The following is a 14,443-nucleotide window of genomic DNA, read 5'->3' as shown; positions in this document are numbered from 1 at the left end:
ATTTTCTTACTGTTTGCATATGCGATTTTCAAAAGTGGATCATAGTACTCTACCTTTTCTTCTTCGAGAGTTTTGGTACTGCTCGGGATTAGTTTCTGTCTTTTCTTCCTGCCTGCTATCAGGATTGTGTTGAATAGCAACAGAGCAATGAAGAGGACAATCATTAAATGTTCCAGTTGACATGAATTGTGGATCTTCTTATCTCTCAACTCCATATAGGTTGTGTTGTGGATTACGGCAACGCCCTATACGCCGGAATCAACAGAACCCTTCTACATAAACTCCAAACCATCCAGAATGTCGCAGCCAGGCTCATCCTTGGGACACCGCGCTACGAACACATGACCCAACACCTATGAGACCTCCACTGGCTCCTTCAAACTCCTCACCCACACCTACAAATCCCTCAATGACTGAATGGTTAAATGGTTTTGTATGAGTGAAATGTCCAGCAAACTATAACACCTCTAAAACATATAGTTTTTTGAATGAATTTCAAAGTTTTTTTAAAAGCTAATTCCTAACTATATAAGGCCTGAAACCTATGTTTTTTCAGTGAATATATATATATATACATATATATATATATATATATATATATATATATATATATATATATATATATATATATATATATATATATATATATATATATATATATATATATATATATATATATATATATATGTACAGGCCTTATATATGCTCTCCTGCTGTAATATAGTAAGCCCTGACTCTTCTTCAGATAAATGTTTGTTCTTCCCACAGAAAAATGCTGAGTGGGTGCTGTCAACAATGTGACCATTTGGCAAACCTTCAACGCTTTGAAAGGAGTCACTGAGGAGCTGGCTCCCTTCACATCATAGAGATTCCTGCAAGGTGAAGGTTAAATCTGGTGGATGATTATCCACTAAGGGGCCGATTCTCCACTATGGTTTCCGACTGAATCAGCTCTGGGAGTCCAACCAACCAATTTGGATGCTTCTGAATACGATTCGGTTGGTCTCCCATTGACTTCAATGGCAGCCTGTGTTCCGACCGAATAAACAGGATCCCATTGAAGAAAGGGTTGGTGGGGAAAATCGTGCACCCTGTGGCAGGTACCCCTTGGTGCCTGCAACACTGTGTATGGTCTGAAACTGGAGTCCCTTGGGTACCCCCATGGAACCCATTCGGAAAGCTCTGGATGAAGGGGGCCTGCTACGGGCCCCCAAAGTTAGATTCCTACAGCCAGTCCGTGTCAGACATCCTGATTCAGAAAGGCTGTCTGAATCTGCCATCGTAATACGTCGGTCAGAATCGCTGTCTGTAGACCAGAATGAGTGGGCTCCAAACGACTCGGTTGCTCCCACTGCCATCCAGAACCGACTCAGAAAGTCCGAAAGCTTTCTGAACATCGTAATCTGTCATTCAGAGAGCTTTCCAAAGTGGTTGGAAAGACACGCTCTGAATCGGATTTGGCAGACCCAAATCCGATTCAGAGCTTTTCCAAACAACATCGGAATCAGCCCCTAAGTTGGCAGTGGTCATGGCCTCTGCCCCACTGGTGAAGCAGCAGAACGTCCACCAGGGTCTTAATGACCGCATAGGTTTTTCATATCACCATGTACTTACATTAATCCCGGAACATAATCTACCAACGTACCGTCAAGGTAGGTAGGTAGATGTTGAGTCACAAATAGTAAATCTAAACTTTCATATATATGCTTAAATTGAGAATAGTTTATTTTATATTCAGGAGTTGAAATATACATGTAGATCTATATTGTTACCTCAATATTTTGACACACAGACTACTCGGGCACCCAAATGGTAACGAGTGTAGGTGCCATTTATGGCATCTGATAAATAACAATACCACAGGGCACGTTATTTATCGGGTGAGATAAATAACCCCCATTGCGAGTTGGTGGGGGTAACTTGTGGATTTTGTTGCTTAACACACAATAATCCACGTGATATGGTAAATACCACATGCTTTTCCAAAGTAAAATTTCAGCAGGTTTGACCTGCCGAAATTGAATGAAGGTTGAGGTATTTAACATATCCGATTATTATCAAATCCATTAAACACCTTTCAACTCGTATTACCAACCCGTGTGTAAATGTACTCAAGCCCAGATTAGTTTAATGAAAGTAATACATGATATGGGATTAGTGAATGTATTGGGAAAAGACATAACTGACTTGTTACCTCGACCCCTGTAAGTTTAAATATGTTTATAAATCACATATTAGTTACAAATGCGCAAATTAATGTTTCTAAGTATGTCATAGTTAGACAAAGCAAAAAACATCAGGGCCCTTATTTATGAGGCCTTGCGTCAGTTTTGCACCGCCGGTGTGTCACTTTTTGTGACGCACTTGCGGCGTACAAAATGCGCCTTGTTGCGCCATATTTAAAAAGTGACGCATCTAGGTAGATGCGTCACTTTTTAAACCCCTGCGCCACATTATACCTGCGTCAGGTATAATGTATGCAGAGGGGGCGTTCCCCCGCAAAAAGCCTCGTAATAGTGACGCAGTGAAATCTATGAGATTTCACTGCGTCACTTTTAGGATGCTGTTCCATCAAAATCTTGCGCCTGCCTCACAGCAGGCGTAAGACTGACGCAAGCCCTTTCACATGGGGCTTTCCCCATGTGAAAGGACGCATTGCTGGAGTTGCGTCACTTTTGTGACACACTCCAGCAATGCGTCACTTTTGCGCTTACAGATGCGTCAGAAATTCTGACGTATCTGTAAGTCCTTGCGACATGATGCGTCATACATTAAATATGACGCATCATTGGTGTTGCAAGGAGTGCGCAGTGAAAAGTGACGCATCGCTGATTTTACGCAGCGATGCGTCACTTTTCATAAATGAGGCCCCAGGAGTTGCTCTTCAGCTTTGCATCACTGTGAATTGAAAGAAATGCACTGGAGTTTCTTTTTCTAAAAATGTTGTCCACGGGCATGCTCGAAACATACCTATAGTGATTGTCCCAATGCTATTGCTTTTCACCATCATTTGTGAGCTGGAAGTCAAATACCTATATATTGCCAAATGGAGTAAATGCATACGGACAATATTACCTGTTGGGTTACAGCTTTTACATTGGTCATAGTACTATATAAGAGCGAGTTCTTCTTGGAAGGGTTAGCACCAAGGACATCTGGTATCTAGAAAAGAAAATACAGAAATGCATCACTGAAAGAATAATCAGGTAAATGTATTACGGCGTTGTAATCTTTTAAGCACAATTCTAAATTCTCAGTGATTAATTTTACTCACAAATACACCAATAACGGTAACAAGTAGGAAAAGATAAGTAGGTTTGGGGAAAAAAGAGGACTGATACATTTTCCTGGTTAGCTAGTGTCGGAACATTGATTAGGAGACACAACTCGCATTGTGGGAGATAAATAGATGGGCAAAATGATCTCATTGCCAGATCTGCTTGATGGTAATTAAAATAACCCCAGAACAGCAACCCATTGGTATTTCTCGGTGAACACCAAGCTAGTGATTGGTTGACAACAGTTTGCAGATTTGTGCTAGTTGGGGGAAAATCTTGAGAAGGCAAGGCTTTGAAATATTGGAAAGCAAAAAGGCAAGAAAATATTCCTTGATCTGGTTTGTGATAGAGATAACTAGGTGGATTACGGAAAATAATCAAAATGACCTCTTAAGAAGAACTATTTCTCAGGAATACTCATATCGGTAACATTAATACATTGAGACATGTATCAAGAATACATTTCTGAAGATCAAATGTAATGCATCAGCATTTTTGCACTGTTTCTCCTTGGTGATTTTTTTGTTAATTACACATACCCATTCCACTGAACCCCAAACCGATTTTTAGAAGGGTTCTATTCTATTCCCACACAGAAAACAAATCTTCTCCTGCCCTTTACTAGAATACACCTGCAACCTTTCTCCGCATAGTAGACTATCTGCAAATGATTGTTGAATAACATCAAGCCTGCAAATATGTGCGTGTTCCCCATCGTTTGAGGGTGTCCCAAGCCACAGCTTCACTCTCAAAGCCTTTTCAGTGATTAGATGTGTCATAGTTCTATCTCAGGTGAAAATTACTACATTCAGGAGTAATTCACAACAAAGGCAGGAATAAAAAAAAATTGTCCAACAAATGGAGCTTTGTGAATTGTGCCCTCAGTCATATTTATTCAGACTTAAAATGCATCGGGCCGATTCACAGAACTACCTTACTACAAAAAGCTAAACTTACTACCATTTTGGTATTCACAGAAGGCACTTACTCATTTTGATATTCACAGAAGGTGCTTACTCATTTTGGTATTCACAGAAGACCCTTACTCATTTTGGTATTTACAGAATGCACTTAGTCATTTTGGTATTCACAGAAAGCACTTACTCATACTAACTTTGGGCCCGATTCACAGAACCAACTTACTACAAAAACCTAAATTTACTACCCTTTTGGTTTTCACAGAAGGCACTTACTAATTTTGGTATTCACAGAATGCACTTACTCATACTAACTTTATGTCCACACTCGGGCTGGAGATTCCGGCCCGGAGGTGGAGATTCCGGCCCGGAGGTGGAGATTTAGACCCAGTGGTGCAGATTCCGGCCCGACGGTAGAGATTCCGGCCGAATTCTTTATTGGTTGTGGCTTCGAGGGAGTTACGGGTGTCAGTAAGGTCTTTGAGAGACAGGGATGTGATCGATAAACATTGTGGGATGCAACACCAATAAGTGGGTGTCATAGAAGAAGGTTTGGTGTCAGATCTCTACTTTTTTAATGAAGAAATGGTTGATGACATTGAGTTTGTTGAATGAGTTTGGGATAGGAGGATCAATTGATGCAATGATTGAGTGGTTTGAAGAGCAGTCTGCTTCTCATGGCAGCTTCATTGAAGGTGTTTTTACAATTCTAGGCTTTGGATAGTTTGATGAATTTTCTGCAGAGGAACTTTGTTAGACTTAGGTCATCTTAGGACTGTTTGGTTCCATTTTAATTTCTGTCTGTGGATGGATTTAACGTTTATCTTGGTCTTTGCGGTGCTGAAGTAAGGGAATCCAGGACATTAAGCAGGATGTGTTCATGATTGCAGTCAAGCCACAGCAAACCTGTCCACATCAGGCAGTATACAGATAACACAACAAATCAGTGTGTGCATTGGCAAAACATTTGCCATCTACAAGAAATGCACACTTTGACCATAGAAGGATCTTGATAGAGGCTCTAGCTTCAGATTGCAACTACTATTGGGCAATTAACTCCCTACAATCATAGGAAGCAAAAGTGATACTCTTACCACTCAAGCACTGAGGTGACAAGTATTGCCTGTTTACCATGCTCCACATTACCAGCCACCAGGGGCCACATGACAATATGGGGAAAAGCCCATAGGAATGATGCATGATGCATTGAACATCCACGAAAGAAACACTGATTAAATCTATCCAGTACAAACAGCAATCTTGATTTTACAATATGCTCTGCTTCCTTTTGTCTAGGTTTAAACTTAAGATATACCACATACTTACATACATACATACATACATGCATGCATACATACATACTTATTGTGAAGATTTCTTCAGTACAAGGAATATACATGGAATAATGCTTGCTTTTCCATGCCTGTATCCATTTGAGTTAGGTGAATAAAGCTAAAGTATATCTCAAAAGATTATCAGTTGTAAGCATCATTGCAATGTGGTTCCCATATGTCACACATATGTATGGATGACATTCCATCTGGCACATGCTTCCAGAGATCAAGCGTCATACTGCCCCTATGCTGTCTAAGCAAACTCAAAGTATCAATGGCTTACTAATAAGTAGTGCGCAGCTATATTAGTCATGTGGGACAAAATCATTGGCTTCATTTTGAGGTTAGAATTTATTTTGCACCTGGATTGACCTGGTGGAAGGATTGTAATGGTTTCTCATTTGTTTGGCACTTTACACTAATGTTGTTAATTTTTTTTAATCTCAGTGTGATTCTTAAGATAGTGCTACTACATTGAGTGTGTTACTTGGGCATGCCTCCCATGACCAGGATTGGCTATTCAGCTGATGCAGCTGTATATTCAAGCAGCATGTTCACCTGTGGAGAGCAGGTGGCGTGCTAAAAACTAACACTAAGTGCACCCATCCATGTCTGCACCATGCCTAGAGTCAGGGAGCTTTGTGTTCTATTCCCCGCCATCAAGCATTTTTCTTACACTGCTACTTTATCTTCCTTGTATCTAAAAGTAAGCCCTGTAAGTCTGTTCCCTCTATATGTACACCCTCAAAGTTAATAACTTATGCAGAGACTGTAGACTCTCTATTTCCTACTCTACAGTCAATCTGCATCTCACACCAGAATCACTCCTGGGATATCATTTACCACCACTATCCAGGCCGCCAAGTGTTTTCATATAAATGCATGCTCTCTGCTGAGACATCATGTGGGCATTTTGTAGTCACCATTATTAACAATGTATTTTTTTAACCAATTCATAACTTAAAATCTCCCTGGGCCCCAATATGGAATCTGTTATTCCTTTTGCATTTCCCATCCATCGCAGGTCTAGGGATAAGAAGTCTGGCAGTGGTCTAGCCATTAGTTTTAGGTCTGTTCTGTCCTATAATTAACTCCTCTATTCTTCCTCATACGGAATCCTTATTCATTAAACCGGATTACAAACCTTCTAATTCCTTTATTGTTGTATTTTTCTACCATTCTCCAGGCCTGAGAATTGCTTTTCTCAGCTTGCTAGATCATCTCCTCACCCCATTTATTTTCAAATATCCAAACTTCTCACTGTTAGATGATTCCAATTTTCAAACAGACAGCATCTTAACAAAGACACTGTCTCATTTATCGATTGCCTTAGAAGTCTCTGACTGTCAATATGGGTCTTCGCCCCTACCCAGAAGGCTGGAAATCAGAAAGATCAGTTGTTCTCAAATTCTTCTTATGTTTCGGTCTCAAATCAGATGCCTTTTATTTGGATGGACCATTATGCTGCTCTCTAATAATTGCCTATACTGACCATGTCAATAGCCTCACCAGCTCCATTGACCATAATCCGTTCTGAGAATGTTAAAAAGATAAACAAAATAACCTTAAGAACTTTGCAGTAAAAAACTCCTTTGAATTAGCTGGAGGCATTGCTATGGCCACCCAACATTTTAACAACTGGAGTTCTAATGCAATTGACTTTTTTAATCCTCTTCATGTCAATCACCCATGACATCGGAGCACCCTGCCCAGCCCTCAGTTATAATGAAGAGGCAAAGGGCCAAGCTGAATTGTAAACACTTAGTGGATGTCTGGAAAATGGACTATGATGAATCCACCAAACCACTCTAAAGCTTTCATATAAACCCAGTGCCTAATCATGTTTGTTAGAAACTGGGTTCCTTGTTGACAGAGTTATGAGTCCTGGTCAAGCAGAACCACAATCTTAGTCAGAGTAAGGCACACGTACACCCTAAAATATCCTGTGCTCATGCTCTTGTAGCTTTGCACAGAGTAGTCAGGCTTAACTTAAGAGGTAGTATGTAAGGTATTTGTGCTACACTTCAAACAATAAATCAGGAAAAATACCACACAAAGAGATTGCACACCAGGTGAAAAAAAACCTAAATGACACAAATCCATAAGTAGAACTTGATATTTTGAATAGTAAATTTTATAGAGAAATATAGCGCTAAGACACAGAATTAGCTATTTGGGATATCTGGTCATGACGGACTTGGCAAAAGTCAAAAGTTCAGGCTGTCAACGATGGGAGTGGGCTGGCTACAGTGACCCTTCTAGGCTTGCTGAACCAATGTACCTTAATCCTAGTTGCGTGGATCCGTGTCAAAGATGCGTCATGCAACCAAGGTGATGTGTTGGTACCAAAGTGCTGTGAGGCTGCAATACAAGGACCTGATGCACCGACATCAAGGATCCTGTGGATGTGTCTTGGGATGTGAAGTCCAGTATCGAGGATGCGAGGTACAGCACGGGCGATGCGTTGGCTCCAATGAAGCAGCGGTACGGAGATCCAGCATCGTCATCGAGGCTGACGTCGATGAGGGATGTGAGGAGCTTGCACTGTGTAAAGTGCAGCAGCAGTTGCAGTTGCAAAGGCAATACGTCACTCCCAGATGTGGGAGTCTCCGACAATGTGAGTCTTTTGCAATGTGCAAAATCCATGAAACAGTGGAGATGCGTTGTTTCTGCTCGAAGATGCACCGCTCAGCCGAGGAGATGCATCAGTTCTGCTCAGGGATGCGTCACTCAGCAGAGGATGTAGCAGTTCTGCTGGAGATACCCCTTAGATCCACTTCCAAGAGGCCAGGACTGGAAAATATAGACCTTGCAGTAGTAAAAAGCAACTTTGGGTGTTTTTCACTGCCAGGACATGTAAAACTTAGAATGACATGTCCTGCCCAATGGGTTGTCCAGGGCCTACGCTAGGTGTGACCTATATGTATAAAAAGGGAAGGTTTGAGCCTGGCAAAAGGCACAAACAGGCTCTGCAGTGTCAGGCTTGAAACATGGGTAAAGGGCTGCTTATGTGTGTGACACAATCAGTGCTGCATGCCCACTTGTAGCATTTAATACAGGCCCTGGGTACAAGGAGTATCACTTTACAAGGGACTTATAAGTAAATTAGATATGGCAATTGGAGATGAACCAATTTTACCATGTTTAGGGAAGAGGGCACAAGCACTTTAGCACTGGTTAGCAGTGGTAAAGTGTGCAGCATCCTAACACCAGCAAAAACAAGGTCAGAAGAAGTGGGGGAGGAAGGAAAAAAGTTGGGGAGAAGACCACCCACAGGCTATCCGGTCTAACAAAGTCCACTAAGACAAAAACGCCTTTGACCTAAAGCCTGCTCCGACATGGTTTCCTCCCCCCAGTAGGTTTGCTCCAAATTTGCTTTTAACTTCTTGAACAATATCACCACCATTTCCCCCTCAGATGGTAATTCAATCTCATGCCTTCCTTAATTATCTGCTGGAATCTGAGACTAGCTAGCAACTTCAAAGCTTGTGCAACCTTGTCCAACCTATATTTTGTCCCTTGAGCTGACACTGTAAGCTCACTCTTGGAAACATGTACAAGTAATCCCGCTGCTTAACAAACTATCTGCATATCTAAATACTCTCAGTAATTTATGGCCTATCTCAATTTTCTCCTCTGTCTTCCAAAGTTTTACAGAACGCAATTACTAAGCAGGTCTCTTCATTTTCTGGAAAGCTATGCCCTATTTGAGCATACTCTGTCTGGTTTCCATGAGGCAAACAATACAGTGTTCCTCCCTATCATAAAGTAGCTTAGGATGTTGCTCAATGATGAAAAATCTCTGTCTTTGATCCTGTCGGACCTCTCAATCAATTTGATATGGTGTTTCATACCACCATAATCATCGGTCTTTTCAGGGCTGGCATTTGGAAAAAGTTTATGAAATGGCTCTGCTCTTTACTCAGTGACAGAACCCAAAAATACTCTCACAGTGACCTGTGGAGCATGACTCTTTTTCCTTGACCAGTAATCTGTCTCTCACAGCTCCGCTCTGGAATGCTCCTCATGAGCCACAACCTCACCTCAGCAACACTTGCGATTCAGCCAGGCAGTTGCATCTCCTTTTTTTTTTTTTTACACTGCTCGAACAGCTGCTTCAGCATTCTTCCACGTGGACAGCTCCTCACAGCAGATCAGCAGTCTAGAGCACAGAACACTTTACCAGCAGTAGATCATCTTTAAGTCCCAGTCTGTATAACATTTATATCAGGCCTCTGGTCACTACCATTGGCTCTTTTTATGGATGTTATATCCTATACAGACAACATACATATATACTTCTGGATTCAGAGAATTCATCTGACACCAGCTATAATTTATGCTCTTGTATGAAAGCTATTAGTAAATATGATGGATATTAACTGTCTCAAACTCAACAATGACAAAACCAACATTCTGTTCTTAGGCAAAAGGTCTATATGATGGTCTCCATCTTGATGAATCCAAGAATTAGACTTCACTCCTGTCTCCACAAAGTCAGTAACAATTCATAGACTGTCAGCTCTCCTTCTCCAAACAGATTGATCACATTTCCACCTCCTGTTTTGCCCTACTAAAAAATGCTTGCAGAAATTCACAGGCTATTACCAGAAGCATCTTGAAACATACTTATCCATGCCCTTATCACTTCAAGGCTAGATCAGTGAAACTCTCTTTACCTTGTGGCATCTGTATATCTGTTTCAACCCTCCAGGCAGGGCAAACACATGGAGTCAGATTAACTCACAGTCTTCCCCTTCTGCTTCAATCTTCAAAAAGTTTAAAGAGCTTCACTAATAACCTATTGTAAAATGGTCCATTTTCAGATCTCTTCGTCCGGTCCACCATGTGATTCACAATAGAAGACTCATATCTTAAAGCCAGAAATGTACAGCCCTTGTCAAACACATCATCCAGCTTCCATGAATCTTCTTTCTGTTCCCTTAGTGACATGCATTGTGCCTGACTGGTACTCTTATTCTTACTGTTAGAAATCAGGTTTCTAGTTGCAGAAGTATGCACCCTGCCCAAGTATGGACTGCAATTCTAGTCATAGTACGTCAGTCACACACTTAAATCAGCCCATGCTCACCCTCTGGTAGCTTGGCACAGAGCATCCAGGCTTATCATAAGAGCCAATGTGCATACGCGGATACAGTAACATAGTGAAAACATCACAAAAAACACTCTACAATGAGGTCTGAAAATAGTGTTGCTTGAATATGAATTTACCTGGAAAAAAAGAAAAGACAAGAGCCGTTTGACAAAACAGGAACAGTTGGTTAAATTAAACATTTCGCCTGGGAGCACAGTTATAGAGGTCTGAAGAGTGTCTCAAAGTGCAGTCAATGTGAACAAGGTTTTATAAGTTTCTTTGGGTATCATAAAGTATTTCCGTTTATCCTTTTTTAGATAAAGCAATGCCTTCTCTTTGAAGTCATGTATAAGGCCCTTGATATATATATTCCTTTGGTAGGACTCCCTCACGGAGAAGCCCTTACTTACTTCATTGCCGGACAAATATTGACTTGGACAAATGCTGGGCTGTTCAACTTTGGATATTGCTATCAACAGGGCACCCTGTTGTCATTAGATAAATTGATGGAGCATTACGACTTATTGCCAGGCCAGCTCCTTACTTATGAAGCACTGACAAGAACGCTCCGAGACTTGTGGGCAGGAAACTGGGAAGAACCCATAACCCATGCAGTCCTGAGGCTATTGGTCTCCATGGGCACAGCAAGTCACCCGGTGACCTGGCTTTATCGGTCTTTCACGACAATGGTACGTAGTTCCTTAGTTGCTTTGCGGGCAGATGGAAAAAGATTTTAGAATGTGAATTGCAGGACTGTAAGTGGCAGAAAATATTGACCTCCGCAAAAATGATCTCCAGGCATAGATAACATACATAAAACCACCCAAAATCGAGGTGGTATATGGAGGTGAGCCCCACCCCTGCTCCAGATGTAGACACTTAGATGCTGCTTTTGCACACATGGTGTGGTACTGCCCCAAACAGCGACTTTATTGGGACTTTATTGGGAGGAATACTTGCCGCCCTGGAGACCACACTCGGACATTCCCCATCTGCTCCCTGGAGGCGTGTGTCTTGGGGCTATTCCAGAGGTCGACCTTGCGAAAAGTTGGCATGTGGTTTATAGATTTGCCACTGGTGTTAGCTACACGTAAATAGCTATGACCTGGAAATCGGCAGTGGGACCCATGGTCCTGACTTGGAGGCAGGATGACACTCAATGGGTGAGGGCTGAGAAGAGGGCATTGGTCAGAGAAGAGGCCAGAGAGGTACGGGCTTGCCCTATTGCAGACTTATGGACATAGACGCAAGTAACATGAGAGCACCCCGAGAGTGGCACCAGAGAGGAACGACAGGAGAGCTACGACCCACTGGAGGACAAAGTGGTTGGATCACCAAGGGACCAAAAAGAAGAGACAGCTGCGGGGTGGCTGGGGAAACTCTGAACTCTGGACTTACTGTGCCACCCAGTAGAGATGACAGGAGAAGAGTAGACCCCCTACCTTGCATACAGGACAACTAGGAGGGAACTCCCAAGCCCCTGTCCTGCACACCTACACCCCTGATAATTGGAGACTGCTGCCCACTAATGTTGAGGGCTAGTAACCTGTTGCGGACTGACTTATTTGAATGTGCAAGGTCAATCTGTTTATTTGAATTCCCTTTTTGTTATTATTACAATCTTTTCAATTCCCTGTCACATAATTGGCACTTCAATCTCCCTTGAATATGGATCAATTTTACTGCTGCGAGGTCCACAAACACCTTCATTAAAGCAAGGTGTTATTACATGAGATCAATAATGGTGTAAAATGATAGTAAAATTCAGAATTGTTCAGACTAGAAAATGTGATACACCACTGTAATGTGTTAAAATGAAAAATGGCAATACATGCTGGTGTGTCTCGACCTTGCATGGTCACAATGGGGCTCAGTGGGTAATTTATCCAAAAGTCCAGTATGAGGGGAATTTGATCACTGCGTGTGCTGTGTCCTGATTGGCTGTGTGCTCCTTACTTCTTGTGGCATCTGACTTTATGGTGTTTTTAGGAAAGAGTGCACCCCTCCCTCCGTGGGTGCTTTATTGGGATCAATTGCCCTAGACCATTGTGGTGTTGCTGTGCTAATCTGGGGGCTTGGCCTAAATTTTCTGGTCACACGTGTGACCTGTTAATCAGTAAGTTCAGGCCTAGGTCTCAGAGCTTGCCTGACAACGTATTTCTGAGATGGGGGTCGGTGGAGAGTTCATGACAGGTGAATTTGATAATAGAGATGAAATTTCATTCTTGCATATGATTGTATCATTATAAACATTGCCATCAATTTTATCAATATTAACAAAAGTATCTCTTTTACTCTTCAAAAGAAGATTCACACTATAAGAATATATTTAAATTATCACAAGCTACGAATACGTCAAATATGTACAATGCTGAAAGAGCCCTTGAGCTTTCAGAAGGTTCTTTATGGTTACACTGGGGAAATGTTAGCCATCCACACTGTGGATCAGAAACAGATCTTCTCCCCAGGTCAGCGCAAAGCAATGCTTCCAAAGTTATCACTTCATTTGGGCCTCCATGAGAGCGCTGGAGGGCAGCGGGGACATTGTAAGTCCTGAAGTGCACAGTAGCTTTCTCTTGGGATTACAGCGTGCTGTCAGCCTTAGGATTAGGGCTCTGTCTTTATTTGATGTATGCAGAATGCAGAGAGTTGCACTGGACTACCTTCAGGCGCTGCAGCATTGATGAAGTTGACTAACACAAGGGTCTGCTCTCAAAGGGCAGATACATGTGGATGCCTAAAAGCAGCTGCCTACACTCTGCGAAGGCACAGGACTGGTTGTGGGCAAGACAGGCAGAATCAGACTCTGGATTCACAGAACCTAGCTGCAGTCATTTGTGCGAATTAAATCTTTGATGGTCATGAAATTTCCAGAACAGGGGGCAAGCCAACAAGCCCTTGGAGTCACGTAGATTGCAAAAGGTGGTAGAGAACAGGGTCAGTCCTTCTCATTGCCCAGGTCAGAGGCAGGGGAAAGTAGGCCAACACAGCAGAACAGGTAACAAAGTATCAGTCCATCTTCTAGCCCAGCAATCACAGGCAGTAGGTCAACACAGCAAAGCAGTTAGTAAAATGCCAGACCCTCCTGTAGCACAGCTTCTTTTTTGGCAGAGTCTCCTTAGGACCCGGAGTGAACTAGTGAGAGGGGATCATAGGCCCATTGCCCAAATATGTTCTTGAAGTGGAGGTGACCACAAAGCAAATCATTTGTGGTACACATGCCTACTTTTAGCCCAGCTCAGTCTGCCAGCCTATCAATGATGGTTAAATCAGTGTTTTGTGTGAGGCCAGGCCACTACCTATTTAGGTATATGTGTCAGCTCCTCCCCTCCCTCTTGCCCAGGTAGACCCATCAGTATACAGATGAATGCAGATGCAGCTGAGTGCCGTGAACTTGTGGCTGTTTAGAGGAAATGCACTAAGTGTAGCTGTCACCCCACCCCAGATGTGTATTGCAGACAGGCTGTAGGGCACACAAGAGAGCTAGGAGCAGAGCAATGTCCACTTTCTAAAAGTGGAATTTCTAAACTAGTAATGCCAAATTCAACTTTACGAATAAAAAGGATTTGTCATTACCAGTCCAAAGATATAAAACATAAAGCTGCTACTTCTGTGCCATCAGGAATTGCACTTAAAAAGGGAATTTAAGGAATTCTTAATGTTAGCCTATGAGAGGAGCATATCTCACATTAGTAAAAACGAATTTGGGTGGTTGTCACTATCAGGACATGTAAAACAGATAGGTTCATGTCATACCTTTCACTTACACAGCACGCTGCCCTCAGGGCTACCTCAGGCCTACATTAGGGATGACCTATG

At 42.2% G+C, this 14,443-nt stretch overlaps 1 protein-coding gene across 2 annotated transcripts in view; it reads right to left on the bottom strand.

The window, feature by feature from the left end:
* The window catches only part of LOC147727632 (phospholipid-transporting ATPase ABCA1-like), a 2,839,360-nt gene that overhangs the window by 2,143,352 nt on the left and 681,565 nt on the right, over positions 1 to 14,443 (bottom strand). For both annotated transcript variants that reach the window (XM_086961649.1, XM_086961650.1), the window contains exon 8: positions 3,076 to 3,162. In XM_086961649.1, the coding sequence (XP_086817775.1) occupies positions 3,076 to 3,162 (87 nt within the window). The remainder of the gene's footprint in view (positions 1 to 3,075; positions 3,163 to 14,443) is intronic.

Source organism: Lissotriton vulgaris, chromosome 3_1, assembly GCF_964263255.1.
Source record: "Lissotriton vulgaris chromosome 3_1, aLisVul1.2, whole genome shotgun sequence".
In the NCBI taxonomy this organism is placed as follows: domain Eukaryota; kingdom Metazoa; phylum Chordata; class Amphibia; order Caudata; family Salamandridae; genus Lissotriton; species Lissotriton vulgaris.
This window is presented reverse-complemented; position numbering and strand designations above follow the sequence as displayed.